The 25,254-nt window shown below is 39.7% G+C and overlaps 1 protein-coding gene across 2 annotated transcripts in view; it reads right to left on the minus strand.

Annotated features, from left to right (window-relative positions):
* Positions 1-25,254, minus strand: part of GNAS (GNAS complex locus) — a 129,248-nt gene that overhangs the window by 24,781 nt on the left and 79,213 nt on the right. For both annotated transcript variants that reach the window (XM_066561822.1, XM_066561823.1), the window contains exons 3-5: positions 22,925-22,979; positions 22,720-22,839; positions 9,335-9,432 (exon numbers count right to left, since the gene is read on the minus strand). In XM_066561822.1, the coding sequence (XP_066417919.1) occupies positions 9,335-9,432; positions 22,720-22,839; positions 22,925-22,979 (273 nt within the window). The remainder of the gene's footprint in view (positions 1-9,334; positions 9,433-22,719; positions 22,840-22,924; positions 22,980-25,254) is intronic.

Genomic DNA, 25,254 nt, shown 5'->3' on the forward strand with positions numbered 1-25,254 from the left:
TATATTTAACTACAACAACTTATTTTAACATGTTTCAGCTACAAAATCAATGTATAATATACTACAGAGTAATCAGTTCAAAATCACAAAACCTATCAATGACATCCTGCTATGAAATTACTCTTAATCACATGTAAAATTAACTCGTTTAGAACTTAGTCATATACTAAAAATACTGCATTTAAAGTTACTTAAACTCAGCTTCAATTTGACTTCTTCAGCTACTATGAGCTTAATCTATTTTTTAATTTCCAGCCTGCCCCTCCTGAAGTCAGGATTTTATGACCATGTTCTCTGCATGCAAGCACATGGTCTCAATAAACTTTTGAGCCTGCTGGTAAATTTATACCAAATGTCCTCCAGACATCTTTGTCAGGGGGTCTCTAAAAACAGTAACTTCAGCAATACCTGTGATTGCAGGCAAGCACCCAGACAAAAGAAATTTAAACTGAAGTCCCCAGTGAAGGAAAGGCTTTGGCATATCACCCAACAGTGGAGTTCACAGAAGAGGAAAATGAAGGGGAGAATGTGCAATCAGCAGCACCCAGTGCTGCCTCTCCCCAGGACTGGCAGTGATGGATCTGCAGAGTTTCAGCCCAGGGAATAATTGAGAATCGAACCTGCTGCTTTCACACTGTACCAGCAAATGTACTGGCCTCATTTCATCCTTGGATCAGGAATTTTCTGTTGCCTTCCATCTTTTGGAACATGGTTGCTTTTACTTTCTTTTTAAAAACAATTTTAATGAGCTTTTACAGTAGCATTTTAGGTCTTATGTTTGATAAAAGTATTCTCCTAATTGTCATCCTGTCATCTTGAGATGTTCCCTTTCTGCAGCAATGCAGCTGAGCCACGGGAGCTCTCCCAAGCCCCTCTGTGCTCCAAAAGCTGTGCCTGCTCACGGGGAGCACCACAAACAGCAGCTCCCAAGGTCATGCAAAAAGCTCCAGCACCCACTCACCGAGGTGAATGAACTGCAAAAGCCTAAAAATCCTGGTCCCACCTGCTTCAGGAGCGTGGCTATGGGAGCACAGGGACGCACATCATTCCTGCAGCCCTGTCCTGCTGCAGCTGCATTTTCTGTGGCTTCCACAGCAGCTCCCCAAGCTCAGAACCCACCCAGGGGCGATGCTCCAGCCTCACAGGGCCGGGCAAAAGCGATGCAACCAATGCCACGCTCTCCCTTGTTTCCTCGAGGGTTTATTTATAGCTTGCCCTGTATTTTGTGCCTGCAGATCTTCCTCCTGGCAGGAGGGATTCCCAGGAAAGGCTGCTCAGCCCCTGTGGAAGGCTTTTATTCTGCTTGTTTCTGTCTCACACTGAATTGTTTGTTTGAATCACAGCTCAAAACAAACCTCGTTTGGGGCTTTCTGTGTTTGCACAAAGGGACCTTGCAAGAGCCTGGGAGAGGGAGTGAAAATTCATTCTCAGAACTACTCTGAGTTGTAAGAGTTGCTTGGATTGATTCTCACCATTTGACAGCCACAGCAATCCAACACTCCTATTTCATTAAGTCCAATACTCACAAGTCAAAATATCATTTGGTCTGCTTTACAATAAGCTTATGGGAATTTTATGGTAAAATTGAGCATTTTTTTTGTATTAATGGTTAAAACTTAAAAAAAATACAGAAGTCTAGTACACCCAGGGTGCATGGCAAACTTACAGAATTTACAGTCACAATTCCTCCTCTCATTTAACTTCTCACCCTAATTCATTCTGACCAATTCATTTTTGACATTCATTCATTCCCAGTTCACACTGACCACTACCTGTCTGCACAAAAACCAGAGCACTGAAGGATTACTGTGTACACAACAATCTACTATTTCACTCATTCTAATTCTCTCAAAACATTTAAGCAATGCAGTTACAGAAGTTTCACCTGCAGTAAACTGTTACTTTTAGGGTGAATTTGCTGCACTTTCCTTACCAGAAAAAAAGGCATGGTGAAAATATGATTAAAAATACAAAAAACCAAGGAATATCATTGCAAGATCAATGTACAGCAAAGCCAAACCCAAGGGTCTGGAGCTTTCAGCATATTCACTGCATCTCCTCCAAAAGTCTCAGTGGACAAAATATGTTTTTTCATACATTTGTACTACATTCACTCACATGCCACAACAAAAACTTTTGAGGATGGAAAAAACTACAGTGGGAAGGAATGAGGAACCTGTTGCCATTAAAATGCAGAAATTAGTGAGAGTTTAATTAACCAAAGGCTTTGGCTTATATTCCATCTCCTGCTACACTGCATTGCAACCCTTTCCCATCACCCACAAAAAAAAAAAATCCCACTGCATTTGCATTTGTAGGTTTGCAGAGAACAGAACCACAAAAAACAAAGCAGAAGCCTGAACAGGTATTAGAAATATGTTGACTTAGAAGTCCAGACACTACTGAGCCAAACAGACTTGAAAGCAATTACAAAAATATGCATCTGACATTTATTTTAAAAAAAGCTCAAGATTACTTTCTCTTTTGGAAATAGAAATCCCTGGGATTAGGCATATTTTGTTACATTTATCTGTATGTTTAAAATCACTTGGTGATGCAAGTATAATATTCTTATCCAACAACAGAGTTTGCCATTTTTACCACTAGTAACAAGGAATCTGTTCTTCTCTTTACTGAATTATTTTTAACTCTGTTAATTAACATTATGGGTATAGGCCACCCATCAAGACATTTGGCTAAAGAACTTTGTCTGCAGAATTCTGGACTGTAGCCAAATACTTTTAGTACAGAATTATCTTCTGAAGATGCATCACTTAGGTTTATGCAGCAGTACTTCTACATTTACATTCTTTGGTAATAATAACTTTGGTTTCAAAGCCCACTAATAAAGTAAAATATTAATGGAGATACATCCTGAGCAAACTACACCCTGGACTCCACTCCAGCATTCTCCTCCAGAGAACTAAAATGTCAGTAAGTTTGGTATCTAACCCTGCCTTCATTACACTCCTGATGTTCCTCCAACATTCAAAATTAAACTCCTCAGTCAGAAGAACACAGCAATCCACTGACCAAACCACATGCGTATCTGCTTCTGAGCTCAAAAAAATTACTATTTTAAAGACAAATTTTATTAAATAAATTGCTAGCATTCATGCCAAACTTTGGAGAATACTCTTGATCCGGTGCAAGCCTAACGTGAACAAATGTCATGCCTGTGAATTTTGTGTGAAACAAAGAAATAGCTGTTGTGAGAGCAAATCCATTCACATGTGAAAGCAAATATAAAACATCCATTTCCACAGAATCAGGCATCCATGAACACCAGAGTTTATCCTTAACCCTTGCAGGCATTAGCAAGTGATGCATTTAAACTAAAAGGCAAAATCTGAGTATTTGGACACAGAACTCTGTCAGGAAATTGGGGAAGAAGTTCCAACCCAGCTTTTTCATGCTCTACAACCAGGTCTGCCCTGCCTCCAGCTGAAGGCAAATCCTCAGTATTTCCAGCCAGGCAGGGAAAGGAAGCTGCATCTGCAGCCAAAGGCCAGAAAGGAACTGGCACATTCACAGATGTGTGGAACAAAGGAGAAAGACAAGCAGCAGATGAACGGAGGCAATGAATCCAGGGGGCTGGAAGTAAAAGTGGAGGCAGAAATCAGATTTAACTGTTTGAGTTAAACCCCTTGACAATAATTCAGGATGATGCAAGAGGCATCACACAGACCTCAAAAGGCTTTGGTATGACTTCTGCCATTATTCTCATTTTGGACTTGTAAAGGTCTTTCTGCCATTATGGCCCATCAGCTCTGAATCTTCCTTACTACAGCACCTAATTCCCAACACTCAAGCAACCTATTCCAGGACACTTTTGGTTTACCTTGCTTTATACTGGGATATAATTTATTTTGAAGACAGAGGAGTTTATCTGGGGTTGAATGTAGCTTGAAATTATGAATTTATGATTAGCTGTGACAAGAGTGGGAACATGTGCTGAATTCATAATCCATTTATTGGCTAAATTTAGGTAATCTGGTTTTCAGAGCACTTGCCAGCAGGCACATCCCTGCTATTGACAGTCAGCAAGAGAGGGCACACACGTGGAGGAGTTGGGTATATTTCAGCTATTACATATTTGGACTTGTGTGTTGGCAGTGACTTCACTGAAGTCATGCAAAGACAGGAATTACTGTGCTCCCCATCACACACCTAATACCCCACTGGACTGCAGAAAATGCATAGCCTGGGCTGCATTTCTTTAATTGAAATTTAACCTTGTTTAAAACGTGATCTTCTATTCCCTCAAGCTGAAGATGAGCAGGGAAAAGACCCTAATTCAGTTATCTCTAAGCACTCTGGAATAGAGGAACGTGGATTTTGTAATCAAGACCAAAAATTAGCAGTTAAGATGATCTAGGTCTACTCTTTGGCTTGCCAAGGAATCCACACAGCAGTAGGCTGTGTCAGTTTTATTCCAGTGAAAGGGGACATGAATATTATTCTTCCTCATGGGAATGTTTAACAATGTCATTGTCACTGTCCATAAAAAGCTCGTGTATGCCAGGAATAGGGGCCAGGGAAATTCCTGTCCTGTTGAATGTGAGCACTCAGAGAAGCTGGAGACAAGAGAAACCACTCTGTCAAAATCACATTGAATGGAAAGAAAGTAAAAGGAAAAAAAATTAACAAATAATATGGATAAGAAATCAGAGTAACAGTAGTACCCCTGATAAATCAGGCACTGTTTAAAAAGGTGAGACTTGGAGCAAACACACTTTACTACATGTTCCATGAAAGGAACTTTGTCACGAAGAGAAATCAACATGGGAGAAAATCATTAAGTGCACAGATTGGGGCTCTTAACTGCTCTCTGCAAGTCTGCAAATCCAGAAATAAAACACACCATAAATCTTAGTAAAAACATAAAGATTTCCCAACATCAGAAATTAAAAAGCCCGTGTGTCCACACGTGCTGATCCTTCAGCAGCCCCGCACAGCAGTCCGCTAATAGCTGCACTCCCTGCCTTTCTTTGATAAGTATTTTAAAAACAAACATCTTAAAAAATACTCCTCATAAAACCCTTCTGGAGGAGCCTGGCGCAGTTTCAAGGTATCAGAGAGGCTCTGCTGGTGCTGGAGCTCCAGAAACGTGAGCGTGCACCTCCAGAGGCTGCTCCTGGCCCGAAATGGCAGCGCGGGAGAGGAGCGGGAGGCAGGAAATCGCGTGAGAAGGCTCCTGGTGCTGCTCCCAGCCCTTCCTGCCATGGCAGCTCCGACAGGGGCTGCACTCTCTGCCTGCTCTGGGCTTCCTCTGCCACCCCAGCCACAGCCAGGAAGCGCCAGCGAGGGGATTCGCAGGGAGAGCGCGGCGGAACGTGAAGCACAAAATCAAATGAGGCTAAAGCAAGGCTAAAGCAACAATTCAGGGAGCTGTGGGCACAGCCTAATATGAGCAACTCAAGAAAAGCACCAGGAGGCTCGTGTAGTACCCAGGCTTTGCTCCTAAGCTGCTGAAGAGTTGACCCAAAGGCTCCTGACATCAATGCAGGAGCTCCTCTCCTGTGCTGCCATTTCTTCAGGCTCTGGGTAAGACCAGGACAGCCTGGGCACCCTTCATGCCCTCATGCCACAAACAGAACATTCCAGGGGACAGACCCTGCTGGCTCTGCCTGCTCTGCTGGGTACTCCTCTGAGGCTTTAAAAGCAGAGCTGCTCAAATGAAACCTGAGGTAGAAGCATTGGCAACAGCAGCGCTTCAAAGAGATCCTGTTTGTTTGTATTTGACAGAAGGCAAGATTTAACAAACAGGCTTTGGCACATCACAGTGGAAATGGCTCCTAGATTTTTATTAATAATATATTCTAAATAAAATGTGATCCTGTGCCTCCAGGGAAGACACATGAAGAATGGTAAATGATTTAACACCATTTGGGATTTTCTGTATTCTAGACACTTCTGTGTTCTTCTGTTTATTATTAGCCAAGAGCAGGATCACATGGCAGCTTCATACAAACACTCTGTGTACATCCCTGCAAGAGCAATGAAATTTGGTCTCCTCCCAGGTAAAGCTCCCTCCTCACTGCTGAAATACAAACTGGAGACAATGTCACAGCCCGTGTGGTTCTAAATGCAGAATAGAAACTGATTTCTTAGTGAGGCCAGTTAAGAAAAGGGAAACAAGCTTTCTTTCCTTTCTCTGCCTCTCAAGACTGTAAAATATGCCTGGGCAGGAAGTACAGTAAAGCTCATGATGAGCAGAGGCAGCTACTCTTTCAAAATGAGCAGGGCTCCTCCAAAGTGACATTTTCATTTGGCCATGGAGCTTGAGGGTACAGGGTAGCAGAAGGGCTCTCCAGCAGATGAGGTTACTGGCCAGCCCTCCCAGCTCCACACCTCCAAAGATCACAACTGAAGGGAAATGGGAAGCCAGGATGGTACCTGTGGCTTTTGGTGAAGCTGTTTTTTCTCAGCCAACACAACCAGAGACTCGGTGGAGCAACAATCAGAGTGTGTAATAATGTCACTTCTCATGGCAAGACACTGGAAGTTGTAGAGATGCAGAGGAAGCACTGTACATTTAAAACTACTGCTCCAGAACAGGTGAAAAATACCATTTTTGGACTCTAAACCCCCACACTGGAATTAAGGAGATAAAACATTGAGAGTTACATTTGCTCCCACTTTCTTGGCAATGAACATACAGCAAAAAGTGACTTTTCCCTCACGCTCTGTCCATCCAGGAGAGCTCCTCACCCATCTGCAAATTCCCATCTTTCCTGAGCACAAACTCTGCAGAAGTTTAAGCTGCCATCTCTCCAGCACCTTTCTTTTCCAGGTTCTCCATCCCTGACTCCTGGAACCCCTCCCTCTCCTGGACTGCAGCTAAGCTGTCTACATGTAGAACCAGCTTTTACGCATGGAAAGCAGAACTGCTAAAAGACAGGCAAAAGTGATTTTTAAACCTTCGGCAGAATCTCCTGGCAAAGCTTCCTACATAAAACTCTGTCCCAACACTGACAAAACCTCCTTTTTTAAAAAATTCAGAATGTTAAATAAGCCCATGCTAAGATAAACTTTACAATAAACAATTCAGCCTTCAAAAAATGACAGTTGAAAAGAATTAAATTTTTTTACAAACAACGCTAAAAAGTTAATTTTTGTGAACAAGAAAGATTGTTTAAAATTTTAAGGCAAATCACTGAGCAAAGAATCCATTAATAGTTAAGATTTTATTCAATTTTCAAGAGCAAGAAAGGATTTTTGGAAGCCAGACTGATCTTGAAAGAGAAAACCCACTTTTCCATCTCCCATTTTCACTGTAACTTTCTTGTTTTATATGGGGACTTCAAAAGGGGAAAAGTGCTCAGAACTCAAAACTCCTCTCTGAAAGAATGGACAACCCCAACAGAAATTGCTCAATATTCTCTTTTAACTTCTATTAGCACTAACAACAGTAGCTGGCACACTCATATTAAAACAGCCCTCCTTTAAGAAATCTCAAACACATTTTGTATTTTGCCTTTCCACATTTTTGTTAGTATATGCTCACCAGGTTAATTTAAATGTATCAATCAAGTCAGATTTGATAGGAAGTGACTTTTGTTAGGTCCCTTGAAAATTTAATGTGATAAAAACAAGCTCAGCATTTCAAAGTGACATTAACCTCCAAGATAACATTTTGCCATTAAAAAACTCCTACTATGCATATTCTGTTATTAAAAACAACACCACTGCATGGTCAAAAATGCAAGAAAGGACAAGAACTATCAAAATTAACAATTAGAAATCTCCTTCTGCAAGACTGTGCTGTCATATATGTTACTATCATACTGAATAAATATTTGAATTATTAAATATTTTTAGAAAGAGACAGCAATTTTTATTTTATTTTCTTTAGGGGGGAAAAAAAATCTAATTTGTCAGCAATGCTCAAAGTTTATTTCTGGCACAACAGCCCATGATGTAGAATTAAGTGTTCCACTAGATGGAGCAGGATGGTAAAGCCATCATGAGGGCCACCTCCCCTGCTGATCCATGGAAAAGTCAGTGTCCAGGGATGATAAGAATTTCAGTTTTCTTCTGTTCATTCAGGGCAGAAAAAGGTCAACACAAAACCCTCTTAGTGCCCAACAATTTCCTCCTTCCCAGCATAGAAGCTATTAACAAACAGTAACCAGAAACAACCCAGCTCTCCCTCACTTCTGTCAGCTTTACACTAGAAACACAAAAGTTACTGGGTGCTTGTCTGAAAATGAAAATCTTTGTGCTTTTTTATTTTGTAGCGAGTGAACTTGCAAAAAGCTCCATGCCAAATGATCAAACATTAGTCACCTAATGCAAAAGACATCGTTACACATCAAACAAATTCACTCTGGAAACAATGGCAAAACTTCAAAGAGGCTCCTACAAACCTGGAGCTGTGCAAGGCACAGTAAAATTATCTCTCTTGTCTCTTTTCAAACAGAGCTAATTGTTGATTTACCTTTAAGTCTTCCTAAACAAACAAACAGAAGAAGAACCTTACAGATTTTATTTCATCAGATGTTCTTTAAGAGATGCAGTATTGGACAAACTGCAGTTGCCATCACCGTGTGAAACAAGAAACCTTCATTTTTCTTGACCATTAAATCTTATTTCAGCTTCTCCAAAGGAAGCAGAGAGAATATAAACTAACACAGAACGGTTTTAACCATTAATATTTCAAATTTAAGTCCTGCAATTCTTGAATATGCACAAACAAAAGTACCGGGAATGGTCACAATTAACTCGAGCACCTTGCCATAAAAAATCCCGAGCCACAGTATATTGCTGGATGTGATAAATAACTGCAAACATGCAGCAGACTCTGAAGACAACACTAATTATCCCAGCAGTATAAATACCAGAAGAGAATGACTCTTTCTCAGATATGTGCATGAAGGCACACAAGCAGAACTCTGGTGACTGATCACAGGCTGCTCCCCAAGACTGTCACTCCCATCTCTTTGTTTCCAGTTCAATAAACTGCACTAGAAACCAAAGTGATAAACAGGTTTATTTCCCACCAACATCCTCTCCAACTGACTGCAACCTGTGCAGCACCTGAAGCTGACTTCTGGAGAGGATGGGCCAAGAGGAAGAGGCAGGAAATTTGGCCTTGCAGACAATAAAACTGATTCCTCACTAAGGGGCCTATTAAAACCTTTTGAAAGCACCTGGAGATTAGATATTGATGTAGATATTTCAATGTAGATATTGTCTAACTGAACACCAGTTTGTCCCACCTCTCTGAACAGCTGATTAGCAAGAATTCATTGTGCACCTCACACTCCTTTTCCAGGGATCAGGGCCAGCAGCAGGACACCCAACCCTCCCCAGCCCCAGCAATACTCACTACTGGGCACAGTCAATCAGCTGGTACTCGTTGGATCTCTCGTAGCAGGCTTTCACACCTTCGTCCTGCCACAGGGTTTTTGTGTGTTCATAAAACTCCTGAAATGGGAAAACAGCGTTATGGGAATGGGTTGGAGATGAAGAGAGTCAGCAAACAGTAATGAATCATTTCATTTTGCAATGAGCAGGGAATGGAGCAGATTTAACAATAATCTTTAACCATGCTTTAGAACCTCACTACAAGTTCAGTTGGCTTTCTAAGTTTGACTTCAACACTCTGTAACACCCAAAGAACTGTTTCTCAATCACTGATTGAATCCAACCATCTACTGTAAGAAGGGTTAATGTCCCATTAATATCAATTTCATTGGCAATTTAATAATCAATGCTATTTGGTAACATTTGTTCTTTAACTCATGGTGTCACTGTATTTTACATTTATGTGGCTGTCGTGATTTTTTTCTTCAATGAAACATTACTTCTCTATAATTCCTACATGAATGATAATGATAATTAAGTTTTACATGACTTTGCAAGCAAGTAAGGATCTTCAGGGACTGTACAGACATCTGTATCTTATTTAACTCTGCACCACTTTCGTAAATTTATTCTTTTGCAGTGTAAAAAGACATTGAACTACAGAAGAAAGACAGTGATACAAGGCTAGATCATGTTTTGTCTCAGCCTTAAAAACTGTAAGCCAAGATATGAAAGCAGACAGTCAAAAATGCAATGCTTCAGTTTTGTTGAACCTGTAACACAAGCTGACAACACAAGCAAAAGCCCCTTTCATTCTGCAGATGAAAGATGCACTCTGGCTGCAGCAGTGTGTGTGCAGCACGGGACTGAACTCCTGGCCATCAGTGCAGGAGCTCTGAACAGACCCAGAAAGAACAGCAGCAGCCTGGTGACTGAAATACACACAGACAGCACTGTGGGCATTGCTCTCATCAACAGCCACGGCTGTTCCTTGGCTATCTCGCAGAGCTTTGAAGTGTTTTGGGTAAAATACTTTCATTCTGGTTTTAAGTGGCAAATAATTAATTTTTTTCATCCAGACCAGTGAAAGACCTTTAAAATAGTTGTTGTATTTATTCTGTGTCTCCCCATCCTTTTTCTTTACAGAAGAATTATTTTAAAGAAGAAAAATGTGTTATTTTTGCTGCTTCAAGGTTCCTCCATCTCTTGGGATATCAGTCTCTCACATTCCTTTACTATCAATGTAGTACAAAGAAAGGGGACACATTCCAAATTTTCCCTTTGAACTGAGTTTTTTAAAAAAATCACATTCCTACCAGAATCTTAACTAACACCTGAACTGCAGCAGAACAGTAAATCCTTTAAATTGCATCTGAAAGATGCATAAAGGTATCTTACAGTAAATTCAGTGCTGCTGATTTTCAGAGCACCCTCTTCTTGGCAGGTATAAGATGCATATGTGTTTGTGTGATCACACAATTACAAATACCAATGGTGGAAGCAGCACATCAGATGCAAATTTGATTGTCCTTTTATTGCTATTAAGGATTCCCTAGCTGCATATACACAAAAATGAGAGCAAACACAAAATACACATCTAAATTTTGTTCTGATTTCTTTTAAAGAGATTATGACATTTATATATGGTATTAATGGCAGCTTGTTCCCTGCTTTTATGAACTTTTCATGAACAAAAACACCAATTAAATTTCTTTCAGAAGCAGGTAAGAAGATTTTACTTAAATTTTACTATTTGCACATTGCACTGTTGACCGTTTGCTTTTGCTATTAAAGAAAATAGAAAATGAATCAAAATCTTATTTCCAGTCCTCTGTTTTCTGTCTCCCACTGCATGGAATTATGCGCTTATTGGATACTTTAATTTTGAAGATTTTCAATTTCTTGGCAGTTGGAGGACTGTCAGTCACTTTCAACTGTATCAGAGCACAGTGAGGAAAATATCTTTCTAAAGGAAAAGGGAGAAGGAAGAGAAAGTGAAGGAGAGAGGGGGAATTATCTGCAATCTCACTGTATCTGAACCAAACCCATTTTGGGGAATGTTTCTATACTTGTTTTTAAAAGTAACAGTTGTTCAATACAGAACATCATATGGCTCACTCAACTTACGACTACAAAGCTGGGAAATTGAAAAATGGAATCAGCAATTGTACAAGATTTGTTTTATGAAACAGCAGTTGATTCAGAGGACAAATAACTAGGCAATGATAAGTGCACAGAAAAAGCAGTAAAACATTCTTCATCATGAAAAAAAATATAAAGTGAAAAAGTCAGTGCTTTAAGAAGAAAAGTCACAGCACAGTAAAACTGCCACAAAAATTCTTCCTCATTACTGTTTCTCACTACAACCATGACACTTTGGTGGAAAGCTGATGTAAAGCAATTATTTCAAAGACCTTTCAAACTCCATAATGTCTTACATTTGGAATAGTTTCTGCAATCAGATCTTAAAATGGGATGGAGAATAAAACCAGTTCCTGGCCTCAGCATAAACACAGTGATAATAGAAAGCCCAGGGTTTAGTTTACCAGAACAGTTACATGTTGTTTACAAGAGTCCTCCCCTTGTTCTAAGGGCAGTTGTCACTTCTAAGAAAATACATGAATTACAATAATGGGATAAAGATCAGTGTTTGTGCCTTGTTAGGCCAAATTAGCAATAAAATATTGAAAACTGCCTTCATGCCTGTCCTGCTGATCTGAACTATAACCAGCAATATTCAAGCAATCTTCTCAGTATGGTTATTAATTGTCCATCTGGGATGGAAAAAGAATTGAATTCCACATTCTTTGAACTTCTTATTGGGATTTCAAAATCAGGATCTACAACAAGCAAAGAGCAGTAGATCATTACACTAAGACACAGTGGGGTTTTTTGGGGTGGGTTTTTGCTGTTACTTTTGGTCTTTTTTTTTTTTTAAAAAAAGTGAACTACATGACTTGCGATGGTCAAACATGAAGGTCTTTCATTAATACACAACTTTTTGTCTTTAGGCCACATCAAATACATCTTCACACATGCTGGGACTAATGCAGAGCCCACTCCCACAGCTGTGAAGAAGGAAGGTTTCACCCAAGCAGAGTCAGAACCAGCCTTGCAGAGCTCATCCCCTGCTGTATTAAAGCCTCCTTACTGTAGTGACTGATTTTGGAATCAAGACATAGTAGCTGGTTGCAAAAACCCCAGATTCTCCCTCCTCCCCAGTACACCTACACTAACCACAGCTCTGAAATAATATTTAAGAAAAGGAATAACACAAGAAATCCTCAGCATCCCATTTGAGTCATGGAATGTAGCCTGGGGCTGCTCTCAGGGAAGGCAAGTAAAACCACAAGATTTGTTATGTATTTAGGTAAAACAGGGGCTTCAGAGGCCACTAGAAAAAATCAAGTTAGCAAAAGGGTTGGGTTGGTTTTTTTCTTTTAGTTAAATAGGTATAATTTGTATGAGAGCTCTAAAAATAATGAGTAAGGAAACAAATTAACCAAAAGTAGCAGGAAAATTTCCTGAAAAGAAATAGCCAGAAAACAAGTCCTTACATGTCTGGTTCTTGCTAGCACGACACTGATTGATTTGCTGGCACATTTTAATATGACAGACTCTACAGCAGCATCAACAAAGGGTTTTCTTGCATAGAAAATGGAACTCCTAACAAAACAGCTAAAATGAACAAATACTAAATAACAATTTGGTTTGAGATGACATTCCACAACAAATAGGATTTGAATGTTAGGATCCAAATGATCCAGAGTATTTGCAGTGTATGATCATCTTATCCCTTCCAGCTCTATGCATACTTAAAATTGAAAAAATAATCCAAATTATGTAATTTGCCATTTAAAAAAATAAAATGCTGCAGTGTCACAATACACACCCAAGATCCTGTTTAAAGTACAGCTGAAGCTGTGTAAAGCAACAAAAGTCAACAGAAGTGGTGACAGGATGGCACCACCAGGGAAGGTGAGGAGTGAATTCCTCCTGAGCTTTATGTCAGGATTGGAGCATTTCTTCACCACCTGGACAGACCTCACACGTCCCAAAACGTTCACTGAACCCTAAAGAGGGAGAAATCCTTGAGGAGAACACTCAAGGAAAGGAATGTCAATGTAACAGAGATCTGAAGAGAACAAACTGGGCCTGACTGAATCTGCTCAGGCTGGGCAGGGGCATAGTTTGAATTCTGGGCACAATCCCCAGGAACAGGCTCCACTTCTGGGAAACCATAAAAAATACCCTGGGAAAATCATCAGGCTGGGGAAACCTGCTCTGGTGTTGCTCACATAACTGAAGGATCAAGGACCACGACTTGGTGCTGCTGAGCAAACCTCATGTCTCATGATACCATAACACCACAATGGTTAAAAAGCCACATTTATGTGAAATGTGTTTCATTATTAATGTTTTATTTATGAGGTGACACTTTCCCCACCTACTGAAAGCTTCCCAATATAATGAGTCAATAGGCAACATTTGTAAATCACTTGCATTCACTTACAGGAATCTCTGCAGACCTCTAGAGGAAAAAAAACCATCACTGGAAACGTGGAAGGGATGCTTGGAAAATTGTTCTTTGTTCCAGAAAGATCTTGCTGACAAAATTCTGGATTAGAAAAGGGGCAATGCAGAGTCTAATCGAGTTTAAACCCTACTTATATTGGAACATTTCAGGAAGCTGAATAAATGACAACTGCTAAATAGTGGTTTTGCTCAAAGTTAAACTACAGAAAGTGTTAAAGAACTTGGGGGCTGAGCACTTTGGTTGTTAAAAAAAATAATCCCCAAGAGACAAACTCTAGGCCTGGGAAAAAATAAAGGAACCAAGATCTGCTTTTGAGAAGCATTCTAAAAGGATAAAATACTAGTAGAAAATGAAATAATATAACTGGACATACTGTCTACGAGGCTTAGTTCCCTCCAGATATAGAAATACTCAAGAGACTTCAAAAAATGTTTATGAAGCAATGTTTTATAGGCATTAGGATGTTGGCAGGGAAAAACACTGGCACAGTCCATGGCACTGTGACACCAAATGCACAGGAAACTTAGCATGGACATGCAACATTACCTTTTCTTTGTAAAATATAATATAGGGTGGATCCTTCAACAGAACAGTTTATTTACTAATTCCAGCAAAAGTCAATGCCATTGAAAAAAAAAAACCTTACCTCCTAAAAGGTGTGTACAATCATTATACAATGTTGTGGTTAAAACTGGGATTCAATTCCTGGGCAAAGTTCACTGTCCCATGGAGCTGCACATTTCATAATAAGAGTTTTAAATAGGTCACCAACTTACAAATCTAATGATTAAAGGTCAAACCAAACCAGCTTCTAGCTGTAAAACTGTCTCCTGGAGGACTTTGCTTCCCAATGTGTGCAGCTCTTAAAAGCAGCACTGAGCACTGGTTGCAGAGCCTGCTGTGCTGGGGGAGCAGAGCTTTCCTCCCCTCCTGCTGCATTCCACAGGGCAGGCACTGCAGCAAGGCAAGGCCATGGCATGGCAGGGCACTCCCAGAAAACTGCCCCAGCTGAGTCTCTCCTGCCAGGATAGGTAAGAACCCACCAAAGTGATTGATTTCCCACTGCCAGGATAGGTAAGAACCCACCAAAGTGATTGATTTCTCACTGCCAGGATAGGTAGGTACCCACCAAAGTGATTGATTTCCCACTGCCAGGATAGGTAAGAACCCACCAAAGTGATTGATTTCTCACTGCCAGGATAGGTAAGAACCCACCAAAGTGATTGATTTCTCACAGCCATCACTCCTGACTGTAGGGGTGCTCAGGGAACAGAACTCATGGGATCCTTTCACCCTCCCCAGCTTTGGGCAGGGATACCAGAATGTGTTAAATTTGTCAAATCAGACAGTTTAATAAGCCACTTACTTGAATAGGGAAACATCTGCATTCCTACTGGTGTGAACAAGTGTTAATTATTGCTTGCTATTTTAGGGCAAACACGCTGATGATATCACAAAGGAAACGCATACCTACAAATAGTTGAAGATATTCTCCAGTTACTGGCACATGTCCAGAGCTGAACACAAAACTTTGGGAGAGGCCCAGTGCACTCAGCACTTCCCATAACTGAGTCAGAAATATTTTCAGCAAGGATTTAGTCTCATTATCAATAGTTTTTCATGCTTGGAAAAGAAGAATTATGCTGAAATATTCTGTGTTTCTGCTTGGTAACTTCTAGGAGTACAAATTAAACTGGATGTCGCTGCAAGGACTGGCCAATGGGAAGGGAATTCTATTTAAGAAACTTCTGTCAAGTTTGAACTCACATTATTCCCCTTTGTTAAGAGTTTCAAAACAGCATTTGAGAAATGTGCCAGCACACAAATCCATACCCATAAGCTACAACGTGCCTTTGGTTAGAAGCCCTCACTAACATAATATCAAACCATTTCTCTTTTAGTTCTTTCACAAGAAGTTTAATTGCCACAGAAACTTTATCTGTTGATACCCCAACACAGCTCCTCATGTTAATTAGGGAGGAGAATTCACTTTGGGTGAAAGCAGCAAGCCTGCTCCCCATTTTGTCACAATTCCTCTGCAATTTAAACCAATAATCGGTGTTCCTCTGCTTCTTCAAAGTGTCATACATAGAAAGAGGCAATTCATTAATGGGTCAAAATTCCTGATAGCATAAAAGGCACAAAGAAGTCTTCTACCCCATTGCAGCTCTCTCAGGGTAGTTTAGAGTGGTGACAGAGGCAGTTCAACCATCAGCTATTTTTGGAGACTGCAGTCTAAGAAAGAAGGTTTAATAAAACTCTGAGAAATTTCCTTTGAGCCTTAAATCAGGGTTTGGAAAATGTCTTTCTTACTACATCATTAGCTGCTTTTTGTTTAATGATATATAGTAAGCTTAAACAGTCAAATCAAATGACTTTATTCCCTTACCTGGTGCCAAGAACAAACACCTGGGACCACACTAAACTCTGCTGCTTCCTTTCACACTGGAAACAAAAAGCCTCTTTTTGCCAGAAATTTCCACCAACAGAAAAGGGTGTAAGATAAAATAGTTCTCATTCTAAATTTACACAAATCCCAAGGAGAGCTCACTAAGCCTCTTCCAATCTTTCTGAAGCAGCAGCATCTGTACTCATAGAAGTGTTCACAGGCTCACAATGAAGTCTACATGAAAAAATGAAGCTTAAATATACTTAAAATAAATTAACTGAAAGTTCTGCTTAATTACTGGAATTTCTTTTTAAGAGTAAAAAGACATCCTAGGAGTTAAAAAAAAATCTTAAATTTTACTGGAACACTGCAGAAATGTCATGTATTCTCCAAACAGTCAGCTGAGCACAACAGGGCTCTGGCTCTAACACCAGGGAGGCTCCCAGGTATAATTTTATTTCATCTATGCATACACCAATATTTTGTGATAGTCTCTTACTGTGATTAAAACCAGAAAATGTTTAAGAATTTCCATATTAAATTATGCCTATTTCCTGTTTAATTCAGCTGACAGCTCTTGTATTTCAGCATAAATTGAATTAATCTGTCCTTGTTCTTTAAGACTGCTCTGAGAGGAAAACAAAGAAGATGTATCAAGAGAAATTAAGTCACGTGAACTTCTGAACCTGTAAATATGGTCTGGTATGGTGGGAATTTACTGGGTAAAAATACAAGTTCAGAACAAAGCATCAGCATTTACTTCAAATATTAATCAAATAAATTAGTAATCAAGTAAAATATGGGGGGGGGCTTGTATTATAAAAACAACTGGACTACAGAAAAAGACATGTATATAATCCTATTGTCTCAAGTCCTGGGCTGCAGATTCTCCAATTTAAGGAAATGCTTTGAGGGATTTCAACAGAATTATGTGAACACCTCAGTGAAAGCACTGCAGAATTCAAAGGGCTGAAAAAAAACCCAAACAAAACACTTCCAATAAAAACTAACAAAATATAGCACTAACAAAATTTGCTAGATATTCCTAGTCACATAAGAGTAAAACATTCCTATCAGACATTTATCCATGTAGACAAAAATCAGAGATTTCAGGAGATTAATTTGCAAATCATCGATAGCCATATGTGTTTCAATTATGAGAAACAGAAATGAAATCAAGTGGCTGCCTGCCTCACAGACCCTATACTAGAAGAAGGCTTCAGAAGAACTCTTTAATTAATCTGTATTCAAGATTTTTTTCTGCTATTAAAGGATAGGAAAACCAGCTTTCCATAAGTTCCTGTTAAACTCTGATCAGGTAAACTCAATTGGATTATCTGGAAGCCCATTGAGAGGGAGCTGCTCTGTGTAGATAAGATAATAGAGATTTAAAAAAGAGTGAGTAAGGATTATTTCAGAGGATCTAGCACCACATCTTTGATATTGTCTGTAAGACTTCCCACTCCTTTCTCTGAACAGCATTTACATTTCTGAGGCAAAAATACTTCACATATTCACATTTTCTACTAGTTTTGCACCTCAAGATGCATCTCAAAGATATGTATTTATCACTCTTTTACACATAATAGGACAGAGTATACTAAAAAAGGTAAATATGAGATTGAGGAGTCTTGCTTAAAATCATAAAAAAATCTGGACAAGAAAAAGCTGGAGGCCCTAATTTTTCTCTCTCTGTGGTAAGTATCCAAACTGCACACAAAATTGTGCAGACACCCAAGCAATCAGGCTCTGTCTCCCACCTTTCCCAGCTTCCCAGGGGTATCCTCACCAAAGAAAATGTTTTGCCTACTTTCACACCCCAAAATCTGTGACATTTGAGATATCCCCATGGGAAACATCCCCCACTGCAGTGAATATGTTTGTCAGTACTTTATAAAGCTAGTGATGCTGTCAAACCAGAACAGCTCTCTTCTTCTGCCATGATGTATTTAGACAGGAATAATAATATATCTATCATTATACCCATCAGGGTGGTTATCTACAGGGACAGATAATTTTGTTCTGTTGCCTACATAATTAAGGAACACTTCTGGCAGCAAAGAGATCCCAGCTCACATCTTTTCTTACTGAGAAAAGATATAATTTCATTACCATCTTTAAGATTTTGGTGTCAAAACCCTTTTAGGGACTCCAAAGCCCCGTTCTGACCCTGCTGCAGGTTAAGGGATCCCACTGAGCACCACCTCCACTGCCAGGTTGTAAATCAGACCTCAAAACTGATCCCTGTTAAAAATAATCTCCCCAAAATAGAAGAGAGAAGGAGTAAGGGTTACCAGGGTTATTTTTACCCTGGGCTGGCTCAATGCTCTGATTGACCCTGGGGAGCCAGAGGAGGTTTGTCTGGCCCGGGCTGGGTGGCACAGGGAAGGGGTGGCTGTGGGCACAGGGGATGCTGAGCTGCCTTTGAGGCTGAAGCCAGAGTGTGGTGAAGCTCAAGGACACTACTCAAAAACCATAATAAAACCATTCAGCAGCAGTGGTAGTGGGAGATTCAAAATAACTACAATGGAGCAGTGTAATAAACTGAAAGCAGGAGAGCTGCAGACAGCACCAGCATCTCTTCTGCCACAGGCTGCAGTCATTCCTCTGGTATTTTGCCTTTCAATAGCTAATACTCTGATTCTACTACTTTCTAAATTTTTCTGAACTTAGTATGGTATTTTCAAGAGACATCTTCCTCAGTTGAAACCAGATAAATTAAAAATAGGTAGCTGTAAATCCTGCTCAGCTATTTTCAATATTTCATTAAAACCAGAGAATTATAAATGGACTGTGACCCAAAGCAAATAGGTTTTATTTGGTAGCTTGGTTCAGTTGGGTTGATCGTGGAGTGTGAAATGTTGATAAAATGGGAACATTTCCTTCCCTCTTCTAAAAGTAAGAGCAAAGAGAAAGGGATGAGAAGAAGGCCACTATTACTGGGGATGAAGAAAATACCCTAACCACTGTCTGGTATGCAGAACAGGAATAAAAATATCACTTTTATAACCCAGCTAACCCAACATCACCTGACATTTGAGACAGATCTACAGCTAGTTTGAATTATTCAAACTACTTATGATGTTGATTTTTGACACTGAAAACACACACATTCAGTTGTGTTCAGCTAAATGCATCAAAGGACAATAATGATGGAAACACCATTTGGAAGCCTCACCTATAGATCTGATCTACTAGAAATTGCAATATTTTAAAATACCAGCATGATTGTGTGGACAGAATTCCTTCCAGTCAGTACTATGTTTTGCCTTTCTCCATATGCTACTACTTGTATTCAAAAATTTAATTTCTTAATACCAACTGTGCTGAATTAATAATCTCCAACATAGCAAATTTTCAGCTTTAAAGGGATGTTTAACCTAGAATTACACTGTACCAGCATTATTTTTAACTCAAGCTGTTGTTTTTTAGTTTTTTTTAATTCAAAACAATATGGTCTACACAAATGACACACACCTCCTGTAAGTCAAAAACTGCAAAGCAAACAGATGGAGACCCAGACTAAGAAAAGAATTAGAGTATCAGAATACAAAAGTTGCTGTTTGAGTCCTAATTTACATGTAGAATCAGATAAATGATAAATTAGATATTTATCACACTGTTAAGCTCCTACATTCTTCCTGACTTTATTCTGCCTTTCACATCACACTGAACCTTGCTGTGAGGAGACCTGCATTCCAGCTCCACCTGTTCCACGGAGAATTATAAACACAGATTTTGGCCTCTACTTTAAAATTCATTTCAACTGCTCCTTCAGGAAGATGATGATCTTGTGTAGCTGGAGAAGAAATCCCACAATCCTTGTGCTGGCCTCTGTCAGTGCACTCTCTTCAGGAGAGCAACCCAAATTAATGTTTAGGAAAAGAAGAATGGGCGTTTGAAGGGAAGCAGAACAGCCCTGTATTTAAGAGTATAGTCCTAAGGACTTGCAGCCCTCAAAGAATATCCCCTTGGAACATTCCTCCCTACCCTCATGCTCTCCCTAGGGCAGAGAAGAGCATCAAATCCTACACTGAGGAGAGTATGTGCTCAAGACAGCTGAAATGTGATTTTCCATGAGGAAAATGCAAGAGGCAGAAAGCAAGTTCTGCAGCTCAAACCAGACAGCTTTACACAGGGCTGACATTGCTAAAAACTCCCCTCCTTCCTTCCCAATCAATACTCTGTATAGGAAAAGGTTTATGAAATTCTTCCCCCAGTGCACTGGAGGAGGAAGCAGGTGATGGAGATCTCCTTAGATTTAAAGCATAACTAGCATAAGGCTGTCCTTTCTGCTTCCACAATTTTTTTTTCTTCCAAGTACTTTTAATTAATCTGTAACAAAATCAAAATTATTTTTACAGTGGTACTCAAGGATTCATTCTTGTTCCTATGCACTGAGAGCTGTCATCTAGGGACACTCTAGATCTTAACTTGATTTAAATCATGCCATTAAAATGCAGGTTCAGTTTTCCAGGTACCAAAGGACTACAATCTACATTCAGACAAACTCAGAAATCAGAGATATATTAACTTATATAATCACTGAGGGCAGAGAGAGCCAACAACAGTCCTTCAACATCTGTGGCTAATGCATCTCCAGTTTAAAACCTCAACCCTACAAACATTTACATATGAAATAGTTAATCATGCCAATGAAGTAAGCCACCAGTCCAAGTTATGCACACACCTAAACCTCTGTAGACTCAGGGCTTAAAAATTGAAGACAATACCTTTGCTCAGAGAAGAAAAACTAGTTTTATAGGAGCACTGTTATTCCTGAAGTTGTGTGTCATTCAACACCTCAAAGACTCTACACTGAACTTGGAATTATTTATAGACCTTGTAAGTCACACAAATACACCCTGCTTTCAGTGGAAAAAAGGGAAAAATTAAAAGAAATCACTGCACTCCAATTGAATGGGAAAAAAAGGCCTCTGAGATAGAAGATACAAGGAAAATCCAGTATTTCAGTACGAGGTAGGTCACAAGAACTTGTTGCAGCATTGTTACAGATCACAACCTGAACTAGCACAAACAATGGCAGTAGGAGAGCTGTGGGCACCCAGCCAGTGCAGAAGCACAGAGGGAGGAGCAAGGAACCACTGTCTTCTCTCTCAAATACCCTCCTAAAACCACCTTAAAAGCATGAATTTTTCTGTGCCCCCAGCAGGAGAGATCATCCATTAAGGGATTGAGTATTTCTGTGAATAACACTGACAAATGTCTAAATGACAGACGTGTGAAGTTAAAAATCTCAAAATCTCAAATTTAAGATGCTTTAAGACAAAATGCCAATGACTACATTTTATGTGCTAGAGAGACTCATACACCCCCCTCCACCAACCTGTCTGTGCCTGTTACACTGAAAATGATTTGAAGATTACAGTGCAGTATTTCCAATTAACTGCTAAAGTCACCTGACTTCTGCCTTGTACACAAAGCATGTGGGCTTGTTTGGTTGGTAATTTTTCTTTTGATAAAGACTGACCAAAGCAGAGAAATTCCTAGAAGCAGCAACATTTGGAAAAGGAAACTGTTGTTGGTCTCACAGACCGGCTTGTGCGATAATGTTTACATATCAAGAATTACAAACTGAATTAAGAAGTGCTGTGGTGCAAACTATCCCACATCTTACTACTTGCACTTACTATTCACACTTGCACTTTTATTTCAAGCATTTGGGACTGCTGGACACAAAATTTTGCTGTAAATAGGTAATGATTTTTGATACATCGTAATTCCTCCCCTCAGCCTCCTGGAACAGTGCATGGAGAGGGAAATGCAAGTTTTGAAACACTCCTGCATTGCTGCAAGTAGAAGGTACTTCATGGCAATTAACAAAAATATCTTCTCAGTGTTTAAGTGTTCAGTGTTTGCAAACTGTATTTTCATGGGCTTCTGCTACAAGTCTGGTTCAGATACAGGAGAAATTAATCACCGTGAGTGGGCACAAAGTTGTATCATCAACTAAATAATTATCCTTGATGCATTTACTGTGGGACTGCTGGCACCTCGAATGATTAACCAGGACTGGGACAGGGACATGTGTGTGGAGCCTCTGCAGAGAGCCTGGCTGGCACAGAGTCTGAATCAGCAAGAAAACTCCACTGCTCTTCCCAAAGAGAGGAATCAGCACCATTAAACACCAGCTAATCATCACCAGAGTGCTGTGTGTATCTCCACTCCTTTTGGGCAGGGCAGTTCCCAACAATATCCCAACTTTACGCCCAGCACTGTCCATCTTGACTCTCTGGCTAATTATTTCACCAGAGCACAAAAAGCAGGCAAGAGTCTCCATGTTCCTGAAGGATCAGCTGGAATATTCTGGCTGTGCTGCTGTAAATTCGATTAGCACTCATCAAAGGCACCTACTGCAATAATTCCCAGAGAGCAGCTCACTGTTCTGGGGAAATATTTACTACAGGGCAGTGAAATACAATCATTTGCAGAAAGGCATGGCTGCCTGTGAGTTACTCACCGGAGGGAAATCGAAGTCTATCTGGTTTGCTAAATTTAAGATGTAGTCGATTCGAAACTGGTTCTCTGGATTGGCTAGTTCCACTGGAGGTGCTAAATTGCCCATTGCTGTCACTATTGTCTGCAAAGAAACACAAGTGAAATATTGCAGAGAGTGTCTAAATAGCTACCTGGAATAGTTAAAAAACAATAGCTCCTAAGTTTACCTCTATAGCTTCTTTAATATTGTTTTTAATATCCTGAATTTTCATTTTCTTCTCCCTGTAACAAAAAGGACACATCGTTAAATTTATAAGCCACAAAAGCAGAATACCTTTTTAAAACAGAACATGAATTTGAAAAATATTCTATTAAAGCTGTATTGCCTAAAGTGCTTTCAGTCACTGAAGACTTTTGTAGATAGACTTACTTAAATATCTCAAAACTTTTCTACTTAAGCAGTAACATCTACTTGCACCTATTTTAAGCAGTAACATCTACTTGCATCCAAAAATCAATGTCTAATTATGCTTTAATAAAAACTTAACTACAGCCTTAGACTGGGACTAAAACATTCTGCAGAATCAAACAGATTTTGATTCATTTGAATGCAAAATATTAAACATACGTGAAAGCTCTTTAGGAAAGTATACACTGGAAACAAACAGAAAGGAAAAAAGGGTGAGTTACTAAAAGCAGAAACAAACGAAAGGAGACCAAAGAACCTCAAAACATAAAAAGATTAAATCACAAAAATGATGCCTCAGCAGAACAAACCATAGCAGAGCACTCAACCTGACACAAGACATTCAGACAGTCTGGATGTGAAACATAACAGTGAAGGGTTAATCCAAGTATAGAGAATGATCCTTGGCTAGAAGCAGAGGAGGAGGCCAGAAAACCACTTGGAATGAGCACTATCATTTGGGATTAACTGCAGCCACACTAACCAGCCCAGCAGGCTGGAGCAGGACCCTGCAAACCATTGCCTCTGCTCCCCTGACTGCATCTGGTGTCAAACCTGACAGCAGGGAAATTTCAATGCTGAACACTGCAATCAAACCAAAGGCGTGATCAAACATTTGGTATAACCAGGAATTAGCACCCTAAAAGTACTACTAGCACTGAGCCTGTAAACTGTAACTTAATTGCAAAGCACCATGATAAAATTTTTCACATTATTAATTTCTTACTGTAAACATAAAATCACTACTTTGAGGGAAATCAAGTTAGCTAAAAAAAGCCAGCTAAACTGTCTAAGTGACCTTTTAATCTTCATTGAACTGCTTTTACAGGACTCTTTGATTATGGAATATTTGTATCAACTTTTTTTTTTTTCATTTTGAAAACTAACATTTTCCAGCACAGTGTCCCAGAGACTATGAAGTATCAACAGCATTTCCATTTTTTACCCTTTTAAAGATAGTAACTCAGAGTTTCAGCTTACAGACCCTGGCCTGAAAACCTCATTTTATGGAGTTAATTCACTAAGCATATTGCAAAAGCTTTTTATCACTTTTTCCTTTCTATAATTACTCCCAGTCAAAAACCAAAATGAAACTGAAAGTGTATTCACCAATTAAGAATGCAGAAGAACAGCAGGGAAAAAAAAAAAATAACTACCTCAATAACAAGGCAGACACAGACACCCAGGAGTGGTGGGAATTTTGGCTATCAAATGAAAAATTAATGCAACTTTTGTAAAAGACAGTGTCAAGGAAAACACCACCATGCCAAGGAAGGATCTGCTTGCACATTGCCCAGCTGTGACTGCAATGCCAGTGCTGCTCTGGCAGAGGGGCAGCAAACACCAAATCCTGGTGTTCAGGATGACTCTGCTGCCTGGGGAAGGGCTCTGAATCAGCAGCACAGCCCCAAACATAAATGTGATTATCCCAAAACATCAGCTCCTCACTGACCCCAGGTCCTCAGAAGTTTGGGGCAGGGACAGGAAGGTCAGTGAAGCTTGATGCAGAGAGAAAATGGAATGATCAATACTCAGATGAGAATTCAATGTCTTCCTGGACTTCTTGGCCTACCCACAGACCACCTTATTCCTGAAAATTACCCATTTTTTGCTACAGAGATTTGGCACTGCTGATAAGAACAAGGCAGTGACTGAAGAAAGGCCAAAGGCATCAAATTAAGGAAAATAGATTAGACAGAGTAAGAGAAAAAAACTAAGGGCTTTTCACCCTCCTCCTAACTTCTTCTACAGCCCCAGGTCTTGACAAACTCTCCATTCCACAACCAAGATGCAGGGTGCACAAATATTCTGTTTTTCAGCAGTGCACATGTGGTTGCAAAGCCACCATCCACTTTCAGTTTTTAGAAATCATGTTTAATAATTAAAACATGTAAATAATGGTATGAAAGCAGGAAGTGTTTATCAATGACAGTGTAAGCAATTTGTCTGGCTTTTATTCTGCCTCCAAATTTCATCTGGATCTTGAAATTAATGAACATGTATCCAGATTTTGCCCTGTTTAGATCAAAAGGGCAACTGGTATGATGAAAGGCAAACAAGATACCAGTATTTTTAAGGGATTAGCACTCA

The sequence above is a fragment of the Molothrus aeneus genome, chromosome 17, assembly GCF_037042795.1.
Source record: "Molothrus aeneus isolate 106 chromosome 17, BPBGC_Maene_1.0, whole genome shotgun sequence".
Taxonomy (NCBI): domain Eukaryota; kingdom Metazoa; phylum Chordata; class Aves; order Passeriformes; family Icteridae; genus Molothrus; species Molothrus aeneus.